General features: G+C 43.5%; 1 protein-coding gene across 1 annotated transcript; it reads left to right on the top strand.

The window, feature by feature from the left end:
• The first annotated feature begins 13,318 nt into the window (after positions 1 to 13,318).
• LRRC10 (leucine rich repeat containing 10) lies at positions 13,319 to 14,674 on the top strand. The gene has a single exon (XM_069955880.1). The coding sequence runs from the start codon at positions 13,591 to 13,593 to the stop codon at positions 14,488 to 14,490; it is 900 nt and encodes a 299-aa protein (XP_069811981.1). The 5' UTR covers positions 13,319 to 13,590; the 3' UTR covers positions 14,491 to 14,674.
• Positions 14,675 to 15,679: the final 1,005 nt, after the last annotated feature.

Genomic DNA, 15,679 nt, shown 5'->3' with positions numbered 1-15,679 from the left:
ATTAAAGAGTTATCCAGCGCTACAAAAACATGGCCACTCGCCCCCCTCTCTTGTCTCCAGATAGGGTGGGGTTTCAAACTCGGTTCCATTGAAGTAAATGGAGCTTAAAGGGGTTATCCAGTGCTACAAAAACATGGCCACTTTTCCCCAAATGTTGTCTCCAGTTTGGGTGGGGTTTTGAAATTCAGTTCCATTGAAGTAAATGGAGCTTAATTGCAAACCACACCTGAACTGGAGACAACAGTAGGGGAAAAAGTGGCCATGTTTTTGTAGCACTGGATAACACCTTTAAGAGTGCTCATTTATACAGAGATGCATTCGGAAAGTCTTCAGACACCCCCCCCCCTCCCCCAGAACAGAGCACAGGTTTTTTTTAATCCCCTGTGGAACAGACTGTCATCCCCTGGACCACAGTCTGCTCCACAGGGGGTTAAGTGAGCCCCCTGGGACCAAATTGTGACATTTTTCTCCCTGAAAAGCGCCACTAAAAAGCGCCATTTGCATAGGCTATGGCATTTTTTGATTGGAGCTGAAGACTTCCATTGAAATCTATGGGAGAAAAACGTGTCAGTTTGCTGAAAAAAAAGCCAAACCTCCAGCCTGCTGCATTTTTCTAAAACTGCCACAGAGCTGAAAAAATGCTAGAGAGGAGAAAAAAACACCACAAACAAAAGCCCCATGTTTGAAAGGGAAATCACAAACTGCCATTGACTCCTAGTTAACATTGCAGGTGTTTTTGGAAAAAGAAAAAACGCCATGCCGTTTTTCACAGAAAAAGATGCAGTCTTAAGGCAGCCTGAAGCCAATAGCATCGGAGACCAGAGGCTTGTATATCAGGGAACTTCAACTGTTGGTGCTATTATCTGGACCTGACACAAGCTGGTCCCAACACCTGCATCCAAACCAAAGGCTCAGACATATTTGTACAACCTCCCCTGCCCCCCAAGCAGGAACCTTTAGATTGTTGGGTTCCCAGAGCAGAGGAATGTTCAGCTATAGTTGTACCTAATAACCTCTACTCTGGGTTCTGTTATGTGGACCTGAGGCAATGATATGCCCATGATAGCATCCAGTAGAAATATGTAGAAGACAGCACTTCCGTGGCGGTGGTGCTCGAGGTGAGAAAACTGTTCAGATATTAGGAAGAGCCCGGCACTCACCAAGTAGATTATGCTTCTTTATTGTAGTGTAGCAAACATATGGTACAAGGACGCATTTCGGCCAAGCATGGCCTTCATCAGCTTAGGGGTGTACACCCCTAAGCTGATGAAGGCCATGCTTGGCCAAAACGCGTCCTTGTACCATATGTTTTCTATACTACAATAAAGAAGCATAATCTACTTGGTGAGTGCCGGGCTCTTCCTAATACATGATAGAATCCAGACCAGAGGAAATTATTAAATAAATAAATATATATATACATAGAGAGTACCTCGTTTGCAAAACCTTTACAGTTGTTGAATTGCTATCAGCCCCCAAAACTTCTCCCAGGACTCAGCTCAGGAACCAGCTTTTCCAGGCACCCGTAGCAAAGCGGCACGGAGCTCAAAGGCAGCCGGCTGACAAGCCAACACCTAAGATTAGTGAAGCGCTTCACTTTAATAGTACTGTAAATTGTCTCATCCCTAGTGGCTGATGATGATCTTACTGACTGCACAAAACATAAGTCATCGGCTCAAGGCTGGCTCTTTTACACAAGTTGATTATCTAGTAAATAAGAGCTTCTAGGAATGTTCATTAAAGTGACTGTAGCCAGGGGCGTAGCTAATGTCTCTTGGGCCCTGGTGCAAGAGGTCAACTTGGGCCCCCCCCCCTTTCTCGATGCTATTGGTAGATATATATCTCAAGACTGATATTACCAATAATACCAGTATACAGGAAATATTATCACCGTACATATTACCGCCATACTGTTACTAAAGAAATCCTGTTTACTGAGACCCATATTACCAGTACACAAGGGGAAATATTACTGCCACACCACAACCATCACCACCATATTGTTACTGACCAAACCCAGTATACTAAATCCAATAAAACACAGTACCAGATAACAACAAATAATACCACCACATACTGACTAACACCACTGCTGCTACTGACTAATACCACCACATACTGACTAACACCACTGCTGCTACTGACTAATACCACCACATACTGACTAACACCACCACTGCTACTGAATATAATCCTCTGTACATAGACCAATATCACCTCATCCAGTCATATAGAGGTGGATGCAGCTCCACACAGGCTCTATACACCATATACATTACAGTGCAGTTATATCAAGTGACTCACAGGGGATGTCTTCTCTGATCGGAGTTCTTCCCTTTTCATCTTCTTCTCCATCTGCCCTGGGCCATTATGAGAACGTCTGAGCCACGAATCCACAGAATCTGCCAGACAGACATATTAGTCTCCTCACACTGACACCATCCTCATCTCTATACACACACTGCACATCTGTATTGGCCCCTTTACACCCTCATTTAGTAGCTAGCCCTGACACTATGTGATCCCCTTATAGTACATGCCCTCTGTGCATGCCCTATTGTATACACCCCCCATGTAGTCCACCTTATAGATGGCCCCCCAATGTTTCCCCCATATAGATGCCCCCCATGTTATCCCCCATATAGATGGCCCCCCATTTTATCCCCCTTACAGATGCCCCCCATGTTGTCCCCTCCTCCTGCCCCTTCATCACCATACTACTACCCCTTTCATCCTCCTGCCCTCCATCATCATACCACTACACCCTTCATCATCCTCTTGTTCCTTCATCATCATACCACTACACCCCCCATCATCCCCTTGTTCCATCATCATCATACCACTACACCCCTCATCATCCTCTTGTTCCATCATAATCATACCACTACATCCTCATCATCCTCTTGTTCCATCATCATCATACCACTACACCCCCCATCATCCTCTTGTTCCATCATCATCATACCACTACACCCCCATCATCCTCTTGTTTCATCATCATACCACTACACCCCCATCATCCTCCTGTTTCATCATCATACCACTACACCCCCCATCATCCTCTTGTTTCATCATCATCACACTACACCCTTCATCATCCTCTTGTTCCTTCATCATCATACCACTACACCCCCCATCATCCTCTTGTTCCATCATCATCATACCACTACACCCCTCATCATCCTCTTGTTCCATCATCATCATACCACTACACCCTCCATCATCCTCTTGTTTCATCATCACACCACTACACCCCCCATCATCCTCTTGTTCCATCATCATCATACCACTACACCCCCATCATCCTCTTGTTCCATCATCATCATACCACTACACCCTCCATCATCCTCTTGTTCCATCATCATACCACTACCCCCCCATCATCCTCTTGTTTCATCATCATACTACTACACCCCCATCATCCTCTTGTTTCATCATCATACCACTACACCCCCCATCATCCTCTTGTTTCATCATCATACCACTACACCCCCATCATCATACAACTACACCCCTCATCATCCTCTTGTTCCATGATCATACAACTACACCCCCATCATCATACCACTACACCCTCATCATCCTCTTGTTCCAGCATCATACAACTACACCCCCATCATCCTCTTGTTTCATCATCATACAACTACACCCCCATCATCCTCTTGTTCCTTCATCATACCACTACACCCCCATCATCCTCTTGTTCCTTCATCATACCACTACACCCCCCATCATTCTCTTGTTCCTTCATCATACCACTACACCCCCATCATCCTCTTGTTCCATCCTCATCATACCACTACACCCCTCATCATCCTCTTGTTCCATGATCATACAACTACACCCCTCATCATCCTCTTGTTCCATGATCATACAACTACACCCCCATCATCATACCACTACACCCCCCCCATCATTCTCTTGTTCCTTCATCATACCACTACACCCCCCATCATTCTCTTGTTCCTTCATCATACCACTACACCCCCATCATCCTCTTGTTCCATCCTCATACCACTACACCCCCATCATCCTCTTGTTCCATCCTTATACCACTACACCCCCATCATCCTCTTGTTCCATCCTCATACCACTACACCCCCATCATCCTCTTGTTCCTTCATCATACCACTACACCCCCATCATCCTCTTGTTCCATCATCATACCTCTACACCCCCATCATGTCCTTTAAAACAAAAAAATCTTTACTCACCTGAATGGTTCCTCTAGGCTTCTCGCGGCGGGGGAGGGGCTTCCCGCGGAGGGGGCGGAGCTTCGCGGGACCTGTCTTTTTGCCTACCTGATGCTCCCAGCCCCGCACGTCAGCCGGCCCCGTCCCAGCCTGCCTCTTGTGATCGCAGGCAAAACATTGCTTGCGGTCACAAGAGGGAGTGGGAGGGGAGCAGTGCAGTGGCAAGGGGGGGCCTCGCGGGCCCCCCCTTGGTAGCGGCCCGGTCGCGGCGGCGACCGTGGTAGCTACGCCACTGCAAGCAGCTTCGGGGACACAGCAAGGTGGCATGGGGGGCCCAGCCGGGCCCCCCTGGCTGGCGGGCCGGGTCGCAACTGCGACCGTTGCGACCCCTGTAGCTACGCCACTGACTGTACCACCAGGCCCAGGCTGAAGCACTGAAGGCGGGCCGACCCACCCCCAGTGGGAAAAAACCCCAGCCCCTCCATGACGTGACTCCATTAGAATCAATGGAACCCTATCATAGAGGGGCAGAGGTTTCCTCCCACTAAGATGGGGCGGCTCGCCTCCAGTGCTTGAGTCTGGGCCTGGTGGTACAGTCACTTTAAAGGGGTTATCCAGTGCTACAAAAACATGGCCACTTTCTTTCAGAGACAACATGACTCCAGTATCCAGTTCAGGTGCGGTTTGCAATTAAGCTCCATTCACTTCAATAGGTACCTAAGGTACTGTGTTAAATGGGCACAAAATAATAAATAAGCTTTTGTATTGCAAACTTTAATGCCTTGGATCATGTTGAAAATGTCTTTGCAGCTAAAAACTATTGTTTCCAAATAATACAAATTGCTATTATTGTGAGTTTTCTCATTTGTTAGTAATAAATAGAGATGAGCAAGTAATAACGTAGCAAATAGCTTCATTATCTTGGTAATCTCCTTAGCTGCTGGCTGCATTTTAACTCACTGCAACTCCTCTCTGAGTGCCGGGAAAAGCTGGATCCAGTCCTGGAAAACTTCTCCCAGTTTCCCAGGATTGGATCCAGCTTTTCCCAGCACCTGGGAAGGAGCAGCACTGTGTTACAAAGCAAATTGCCGAGATAATGAAGCGCTTTTCTTTGTTATTATTACCTACTGCTCATCTCTAGTAGTTAACAATACATTTGTATCACTTTAGTACTAGCTATTAAATAACCTCTAAATTCTCAAATGAGTTTATAAACTCAGGGGCTAAATATTTTTATCATGGGGAATACCTATTTCTATTTGCCCTTACCAGACAACCATTGAACTTCAGACAAAAAGCAACTGCAGTTTACCTTTGGTTAGATTGAATTCTTAATATGAGAATTCACTTACTTACTATAAGATACTTTCCACAGTAAATAACTGCAAGTTACAGATATTATTTATTAAACTAAGGGTGTAAAGTGACATAAAATATTACCTCAGTTCTGAAGTTATCAATCTGATTTGTACTTTTTTCACTTAGAATGATCCAAGGGGCACCCTGACCTTTACCATTGCTGATTTCTGATAATGATTAATTCTCTTGTTTTACTCATTTGCTGTTCTCCAGACAGATAATATGCCATCCAGAAAAATTGACTTAACCCCTTAAGGGCACAGTGGATTTCGGGCTTGTGGACACAGGCAATTCTAATTTTATTTATTTTTACCTTTCTTTATTACACTGTTCACCATGCATATTACAGTATTGTTATATTTTAATAGTTACAATACAATACCAGATTTTTTTTACATATCTTTATTTGAAAATGAGGAATTTTCAACTGCGCCTTATCTGTCACTGCATTACTTTGTGGCATTTAAGGGGTAAATGGCGAACATCTGCCTTTACCAGCTGGTACTTACCATCTATGATACAAGCTCAGCTCCTGAGTATGCCCATCTTTGAAAATCCTCCCATATCTACAGGAACCCTAAGATAGGAGGAAATTTGTAGCCCCAATATAAATGGATCTCACAATGTGGGCACAGTCACCACATGCTACTATTTAAGGTGGGATCCAGCCAGTTTGCTCTGGGTCAGGGAGGTTGTTAATATAACAGCTGCTTTGCCTAACTGGGTAGATGCGGGATCTCCGCATCAGTTAGTTGACTGTAAAACAATTGTAAGCGCATCCAAATGCATTCACGTAGAATAACCAAGCAGGGAGCAGTACCCTGCTCTGCCGCTCACTTCCAGGATGGAGGCACTTCCAGCTGAAGGGATGGAGAACCTGTTTATTGTGGGAGCCTGAACTAGGTAAGTATTAGTTAAATTGTTTTGCTGTCTGGTCACAGGGGGACATTATTAATACAGTGGCATTATTACAGAAGAACATTATTACTCTATGAAAGGGGCACAGGGGGCATTATCACTATATAGGAGGGCAAAGGGACATTATTACTATATGGCTGCACAGAGTACATTATTACAATATGGAAGCACAAGGGGCAAAATTACTGTAAGGGGAAACAGGGAGCATTTATACATATGGTGGTACATTATTATTATATTGAGGCAAAGGGGGCCAGTGTATTTAAATACCTACTCATTTATAGGGAAACTGATAAAAAGAAATGTATGGCAGGGTCATATAGTGTGTGGTGCAATATCACTGTGTATTTTGTTTCCCAGTAGCAGTAGTACTGTAGTAGCATATAAGTTCTGCATTGATGATGGGTGAAACAACAATTCCCAGCATACCCTTACCACTACTGGGAGCAGTAGTTTAACACTGTAAAAACATCCCTTCTGCTTTACCCTTAGGCTATGTTAACGCTGTGCTATGTTAGGCTATGTTCCTGCAGCTGATACTACTATATTGGCTGCAGGAACATTATCTATCAACAACTGAATTGCGGGCAACGTTAGGTACTTCACATTGGCTACAATGTAAAGTACAGCCAGGGGCATAGCTAATGTCTCTTGGGCCCTGGTGCAAGAGGTCTACTTGGGCCCCCCCCCTTCCTCGACCAAGCAATGCTATTGTTGTACATACATACATACATATATATATATATATATATATATATATATATATATATACCAAGACCGATGTTACCAATAATACCAGTATATAGGAAATACTAGAAAATGTACCCGGCGCTGCCCGGGTATAAAGTGTCAGTGTGTTAATTAGATTTGTTCTAAGGTGCCCAGGAGGCCAAGCTAAAGGTATTGTTTCATCTGAGTTAATCAGTGGAATTAGTGTATACCTGTAGTCCATAGTTGGAGGGGTTCTGTATACCCACAATGTATAGTTTTTAGGGGTCTCGCATATCTGTAGTGCATAGTTGGGGGGCTGTATACCTATAGTGTATAGTTGGGGGGGTCCTGTATACCTGTAGTGTGTAGTTGGGGGGGCTGTATACCTGTAGTGTATAGTTGAGGGAGGTCCTGTATACCTGCAGTGTACAGTTGGAGAAGGTCCTATATACCTGTACTGTATAGTTCGGGGTCCTGTATACCTGTAGTATATAGTTGGTGCTGTATACCTGTAATGCATAGTTGGTGGAGGTCTTGTATACCTTTAGTTTATAGTTTGAGGGTCCTGGATACCTGTAGTGTATAATTGGTGGAGGTCTTGTATACCTGTAGTATATAGTTCGGGGGTCCTGTATACCTGTAGTGAATAGTTTCAGGGTCCTGTATAACTATAGTATAGAGTTGGTGGAGGTCCTGTATACCTGTAGTGTATAGTTTGGGGTCCTATATACCTGTAGTATATAGCTGGTGGAGTTCCTGTATACCTGTAGTATATTAGGGGTCCTGTATACTTATAGTATAGAGTTGGTGAAGGTGATGTATACCTGTATTATAGAGTTGGTGTAGGTCCTGTATACCTGTAGTGTATAGTTTTGAGGTCCTGTATACCTGTAGTGTATAGTTTGAGGTCCTATATACCTGTAGTATATAGTTGGTGGAGTTCCTGTATACCTGTAGTGTATAGTTTGGGGGGTCCTGTATACCTGTAGTGAATAGTTTCAGGGTCCTGTATAACTATAGTATAGAGTTGGTGGAGGTCCTGTATACCTGTAGTGTATAGTTTGGGGTCCTATATACCTGTAGTATAGTTGGTGCTGTATAGTTGGGTCCTATATACCTGTAGTATATAGTTGGTGCTGTATACCTGTAATGTATAGTTGGTGGAGGTCTTGTATACCTGTAGTTTATAGTTTGAGGGTCCTGGATACCTGTAGTGTATAATTGGTGGAGGTCTTGTATACCTGTAGTATATAGTTCGGGGGTCCTGTATACCTGTAGTGAATAGTTTGAGGGTCCTGCATAACTATAGTATAAAGTTGGTGGAGGTCCTGTATACCTGTAGTGTATAGTTTGTATAGTCCTATATACCTGTAGTATATAGCTGGTGGAGTTCCTGTATACCTGTAGTATATTTGGGGTCCTGTATACTTGTAGTATAGAGTTGGTGAAGGTGCTGTATACCTGTATTATAGAGTTGGTGTAGGTCCTGTATACCTGTAGTGTATAGTTTTGAGGTCCTGTATACCTGTAGTGTATAGTTTGAGGTCCTATATACCTGTAGTATATAGTTGGTGGAGTTCCTGTATACCTGTAGTGTATAGTTTGGGGTCCTGTATACCTGTAATATATAGTTGGTGGAGGTCCTGTATACCTGAAGTATATAGTTGGTGGAGGTCCTGTATACCTGTAGTGTATAATTTTGGGGTCCTTTATACCTGTAGTGTAAAGTTTGGGGTCCTGTATACCTGTAGTATATAGTTTTGTGGAGGTCCCGTGCACCTGTAGTGTATAGTTTTGGGGTCATGTATACCTGTAGTGTCCTGTATACCTGCAGGGTTGTATTTACCCGTATGGCAGTGTTATTCAGTCACAGTGTGTCGGTATTGGTCATGTCTGGTATGGCGGTGTTATCCAGTCACAGTATGGCGGTATTGGTCAGGTCTGGTGTGGCGGTGTTATCCAGTCACGGTATGGTGGTATTGGTCAGGTCTGGTATAGCGGTGTTATCCAGTCACAGTATGGCAGTATTGGTCAGGTCTGATATGATGGTGTTATCCAGTCACAGTATGGCGGTATTGGTCAGGTCTGGTGTGGCAGTGTTACCCAGTCACAGTTTGCCGGTATTGGTCAGGTCTGATATGACAGTGTTATCCAGTCACAGTATGGCGGTATTGGTCAGGTCTGGTATGACAGTGTTATCCAGCACAGTATGGCGGTATTGGACAGGTCTGGTGTGGCAGTGTTATCCATTCACAGTATGGCGGTATTGGTCAGGTCTGATATGACAGTGTTATCCAGTCACAGTATGGCGGTATTGGTCAGGTCTGGTGTGGCAGTGTTACCCAGTCACAGTTTGGTATACCTGTAGTGCCCTGTATATACATGTAATGTATAGTTGGAGTAGGGGGTCCTGTATATACATGTACTGTATAGATGGAGTAGGGGGCCCTGTATATACATGTACTGTATAGATGGAGTAGGGGGTCCTGTATATACATGTACTGTATAGATGGAGTAGGGGGTTCTGTATATACATGTACTGTATAGATGGAGTAGGGGGCCCTGTATATACATGTTCTGTATAGATGGAGTAGGGGGTCCTGTATATACATGTACTGTATAGATGGAGTAGGGGGTCCTGTATATACATGTACTGTATAGATGGAGTAGGGGGTCCTGTATATACATGTACTGTATGGATGGAGTAGGGGCTCCTGTATATACATGTAATGTATAGTTGGAGTAGGGGGTCCTGTATATACATGTACTGTATAGATGGAGTAGGGGCTCCTGTATATACATGTACTGTATAGATGGAGTAGGGGGTCCTGTATATGCATGTACTGTATAGATGGAGTAGGGGGTCCTGTATATGCATGTACTGTATAGATGGAGTAGGGGCTCCTGTATATATATGTACTGTATAGATGGAGTAGGGGGCCCTGTATATATATGTACTGTATAGATGGAGTAGGGGGTCCTGTATATACATGTACTGTATAGATGGAGTAGGGGGTCCTGTATATACATGTACTGTATAGATGGAGTAGGGGCTCCTGTATATACATGTAATGTATAGATGGAGTAGGGGCTCCTGTATATACATGTACTGTATAGATGGAGTAGGGGCTCCTGTATATACATGTACTGTATAGATGGAGTAGGGGCTCCTGTATATACATGTACTGTATAGATGGAGTAGGGGCTCCTGTATATACATGTACTGTATAGATGGAGTAGGGGGTCCTGTATATACATGTACTGTATAGATGGAGTAGGGGGCCCTGTATATACATGTACTGTATAGATGGAGTAGGGGGTCCTGTATATACATGTACTGTATAGATGGAGTAGGGGGTCCTGTATATACATGTACTGTATAGATGGAGTAGGGGGTCCTGTATATACATGTACTGTATAGATGGAGTAGGGGGTCCTGTATATACATGTACTGTATGGATGGAGTAGGGGGTCCTGTATATACATGTACTGTATAGATGGAGTAGGGGGTCCTGTATATACATGTACTGTATAGATGGAGTAGGGGGCCCTGTATACATATACTGTATAGATGGAGTAGGGGGCCCTGTATACATATACTGTATAGATGGAGTAGGGGCCCTGTATATACATGTACTGTATAGTTGGAGTAGGGGGTCCTGTATATACATGTACTGTATAGATGGAGTAGGGGGCCCTGTATATACATGTACTGTATAGATGGAGTAGGGGGCCCTGTATATACATGTACTGTATAGATGGAGTAGGGGGCCCTGTATATACATGTACTGTATAGATGGAGTAGGGGGTCCTGTATATACATGTACTGTATAGATGGAGTAGGGGGGTCTACCAGTTATTACTGTGGATGTTGTGAGGCAGCTGCCCTAGCAACCATTGCTCCCTGTGAAAATGAAAGCAGTAATCCTATTGGTTGCTAAGGCTCCAACTGCCGTGTCTGCTGCAGCTAATTATATCACCTGTGTTTGCAGTGAGGAGATTTTCCCATTCATCTCTATGGGGCCCCTCTCTTTCCCCTCCCCCTCCCCTGCTGTACATCTGGCGGGGACGGGACCTTCGCAATAACCTTCCCGGGCAGCCAATGTATCTGTGTGCCAAATTTGGGGTCAAACGGTTCAGGCGTTTGGAAGTCTATAGAGGACAGACAGACAGAAGGACAGACAGACAGACAGACAGACTTTGATTTTTATGATATAGATTATTACCATACATATTACCACCGTACTGTTACTGACCAAATCCTTTATAGAGACCAATAATACCAGTATATAGGAAGGAAATATTACCGCCACACCACAACCATCAACACCATATTGTTACTGACCAAATCCAACATAGTACCAGATAAAAGTAACAAATATTACCACCACATAATGACTAAAACCACCACATAATGACTAACACCACCACATACTAACACCACCACGTACTGACTAATACCACTGCATACTGACTAACACCACCACTGCTACTGAATACACAGATCACTATCACCTCATACAGTAATCTAGAGGTAGCCCCAGCTCTACACAGGTTGTATACACCATATACATTACAGTGCAGTTATATCAGGTGACTCACAGGGGACATCCTCTCTGATCGCAGTTCTTCCCTTTTCATCTTCTTCTCCATCTATCCTGGGCCATTATGAGAACTTCTCCGAGCCACGAGTCCACAGAATCTGCCAGACAGACATATTAGGCGCAACACTCTGGCACCATCCTCATCTCTATACAAACTGCACATCTGTATTGGCCCCTTTACACCCCTTTTTCAGTTTGTGGGCAGCCCTGCCACTATGTGATCCCCTTTATTGTATATGCCCCCCTCTGTGTAGCATCCTTATAGATGGCCCTGTGTGCATCTCCTAGAGAGCTCCCCCTCTGTGCAGTCCTCAATAGAAGATGACACCCTCTGTGGATTCCTTATAGTATATGGCCCTCCTCTCTGTAGCCCCCCCTTATAGATGGCACCACTGTGTTATCCCCCTTATAAATGGCAACCTATATTATCCCCCTTATTGATGCCCCCTGTATTACCTCTTTTATAGATGCCCCCCTCCCGTGTTTTCCCCTTTTAGATGCCCCCTGTGTTGATCCCCTTATAGATGACCCATTTTTAGGCCCCCTATGTTGCCCCCCCCCCTTATAGATGGCCCCTGTATGTTGCCCCCCTTGTAGATGGCCCCTCTGTATTATCCCCTTTATACATGTCCCCCGTGTTGCCTCCCCTTTAGTAGATGGCCCCCTTGTATGGCCCCCTTATAGATCGCCCCTCTGTATTATCCCCTTTATACATGCCCCCCGTGTTGCCCCCCCCCCCTTTAGTAGATGGCCCCCCTGTGATTCCCGGGCAGCACACGCACCAGGAAGCTCACTGTGGCCGTCGGCTGGGACTCCCAGACCCCTATGTGGCCATAGGGGTTTGGAAGGGTAACAGAGGAGTTTAAATAGGAACTTGTGAATCAGAAGAGAATAGGGGGAGAGTCCTGCTGGCAGCTTTTGAAGATATATGGGCACCATAACCCTTTAGTGATCACCAATATGCCTTTTTACAAACGTCAATTACAAATGTCAATTACCCTCATTTAAAAGGTATTTTAAAACCAAAGCTTCTGATATGCAAAATTATAATTTATTGTGTTTAGGGAGTTTATGGAACCCTCTAAAAATATTGTTTTTCATAGAAATAGATATCTAAAGCTATAGTGACATACAAATATTTTGGCAGGTACTTATTTTTTATGATGGAACGTGTGAGACACTAGAATGGGGAGAGGGGTCTTTTGAAGTTACTAATGTCTTCTGTACCTGCACAACTTTGGACTTTTACTTGAGGGTGCACTTGCACTTAAGGGTGTCAGTGTGAATTAGTTAACGTAATTCTGCAGAGACATTAATTATTTGCCCATTAGCCATAAACCTTTTTTTTCATCTTGACATGTATTCTAAATAATACCAGGTTACATCTGGACTTTTGTAGGAATGTTTATCAGAGATTTATCAGAGTTTAAAAATCCAGACTTTAAACATCCACTATCAGGATGTGGAAACCTCCATAAATAACAACCTGCACAGCACATCATGTTTTATTTCCTTCTCTGCTTTTTCATACGCTTCTAGCAGAAACAGTCCATTCACAGAGTTTGATATGGTATGTTACCGCTGCTGTTTGTAGACCAGGAAGAAATTTTGTTTAAAGGCACTTGTGTCCTTCTCATCACCAGACGCTCCTTCAGTTATCAGTAACTCTTGTGTTTAATCACAGTTTCCATGTAAGCAATGTCCTGTAATGGAACAACGGAAATGCCACTCTGCATACTCCATAAAATGATGTCCAAGAGGGAACAGAAGGCTCAGAGCATGAAGCTTATGTAAATGCATAGAAGATGGGCAATACAATCAGAGGAATTATTGCTTTCATCCCATCTAATAACTGCCAAAAATACCTTCTAGGAGACTTGGAAGAAATGCCTATTGATAAGATGGTTGATTTGAGCAGTATGCAGCTAAGGAGGTTTCCACTAAGGGTATGTGCATTTACAGAACTCGTCAAGCTGTACTTGAGTGACAACAATTTAAACAACCTTCCTCCAGAGCTTGAACTACTACAGAACCTCCAGATCCTTGCCTTGGACTTCAACAACTTTAAGGCCCTTCCGCTAGTTATTTGCAGCCTAAAGCAGCTATGTATATTATACCTTGGAAATAATCAGATTAAAGACCTTCCACCGGAGCTTTGTTATCTCAAGAACTTGCACACACTTTGGATTGAATCAAATTACTTAACACATTTGCCTGTTGTCGTCTGTGAACTGACCCTCCTAAAGACACTTCATATAGGCTGCAATCCAATACGTCTTCTTCCTGAGGAGCTGAAAAATCTTACAGAATTGCGCAGCATTTGGATGTCAGGGAGTCTACTCACAGAATTCCCACCAGTTTTACTAAAAATGCCTTTCCTCGACATTATTGATGTTGATCGGAATGGTATAAGGTTTTTCCCAAGTCTGGTTCATATGACAGGACTGAAGCTTGTTATCTATGACCATAATCCATGTCGAAATGCCCCCAAAGTAGCAAAGGGAGTTCGGAGAGTGGGGAGGTGGTCTGAAGAGACCCCTGAACCCAAGAAGAAGTTTGAATTGGAAGTGGAAGCAGAGCTTGAAAAAGCTGCAGACAGTAAAGAGCCACAACCTGGCACATCAAATGAGCCTCCAGCTATGAGCAGTGATAACCCACAAGAGGCCACATCTGGGATAAGTATTAAGGACAATTCAGTGATATAACAGTGTGGACTGAATTAAAGAATTCTCTTTAAATATTTTTCAAGTTAATATGATTCAACTTCATTTTCTGTAAGTAAAGCTATTATATGTGTAAATTTCCTGCTTGACCCACTGCCTTGTTTTTTTGTTAGCCTTATTTTATAATTTTGCAATGTATACATAATAGGGAATAGCATAATAAAATAGATGCATATTTTGTCTATTGCTTAATTTTTATTTGGTCTTCCAGCTTATTTAAGAAGAATGGGACAAATTTGCTATGCGAGTTTAACTTCCCCAATTTTTGTGCCCAACTCATCTGATGTTTCTTTCACTTCATTCACTATGCAAAAATGGTAGCACTCTTAATCTGTGGGAAAAACCTCAAGTATTTACTCCAGATGTGTCAAAAGTTAAAGCAACATCAACTATCCCAGCATTATAAAGGCCATGTAAAGCTGGATCTGACTGAGAACCCTACTTATAAAGTTTGTCCACCAGATGTGCTATGGAAAAAAAAAAAAAAAAAAAGAAGTACAGTAAATTTCCCCCAATATCCACATAGAGAGATAAACAATCTGTATTTTATGCCCATGTTAAAGAAACTTCATTTAGAAGACTAAAACAAACATCAGTTTTAGACTGGTATCTAAAATTGTGGTCTTAAATGGGCACGGTCATTTGATGAAAAAAAAAAAAACTTCTAACATGTCAAATTTTTGATTGGACCGGGTCTGGGTGCTCAGAACCCAACTAATCTTTTTATTCACTCTACTCTGTCTGCACACTAGGCAACACACTTTAACAGAAAGTCTATGGGCCAGTCTCCTGTCTCACGCAGAGAGCGGGGAGAAGCAGTGCACAGCCATGCACTTTTCCTCGCTTGTTCTAGACATCAGTGGGCGTTCAAACACCCAGACTTTATACAGCGAAGTAGGGAGTATTGCACTAGCACTTAATCTCCTGGAGGACTTCTTTAAGTAGACTGAACTCTCATTGAGATCTATGCAGTATACTTATACTGCATAGATCAATGAGATTGGCACTCGATTGCTTTCGGCAGCTACAGCCTAAAGCAGTCGAGTGCCAGGCCAGGATAAGCAACATTGCGGCACAGACCCTGGTCGGGTGAGGAAACGGAGATCACTCCACCGCGACAATATTGCAAGGGGGGGGGGGGGTTGCGATCCCCCCATTAGACTCCAGGGAA

Source organism: Dendropsophus ebraccatus, chromosome 1, assembly GCF_027789765.1.
Source record: "Dendropsophus ebraccatus isolate aDenEbr1 chromosome 1, aDenEbr1.pat, whole genome shotgun sequence".
Classification (NCBI taxonomy): Eukaryota; Metazoa; Chordata; class Amphibia; order Anura; family Hylidae; genus Dendropsophus; species Dendropsophus ebraccatus.
Note: the sequence above shows the minus strand (reverse complement) of the source record. Positions and strands in the feature narration are given on the sequence as shown.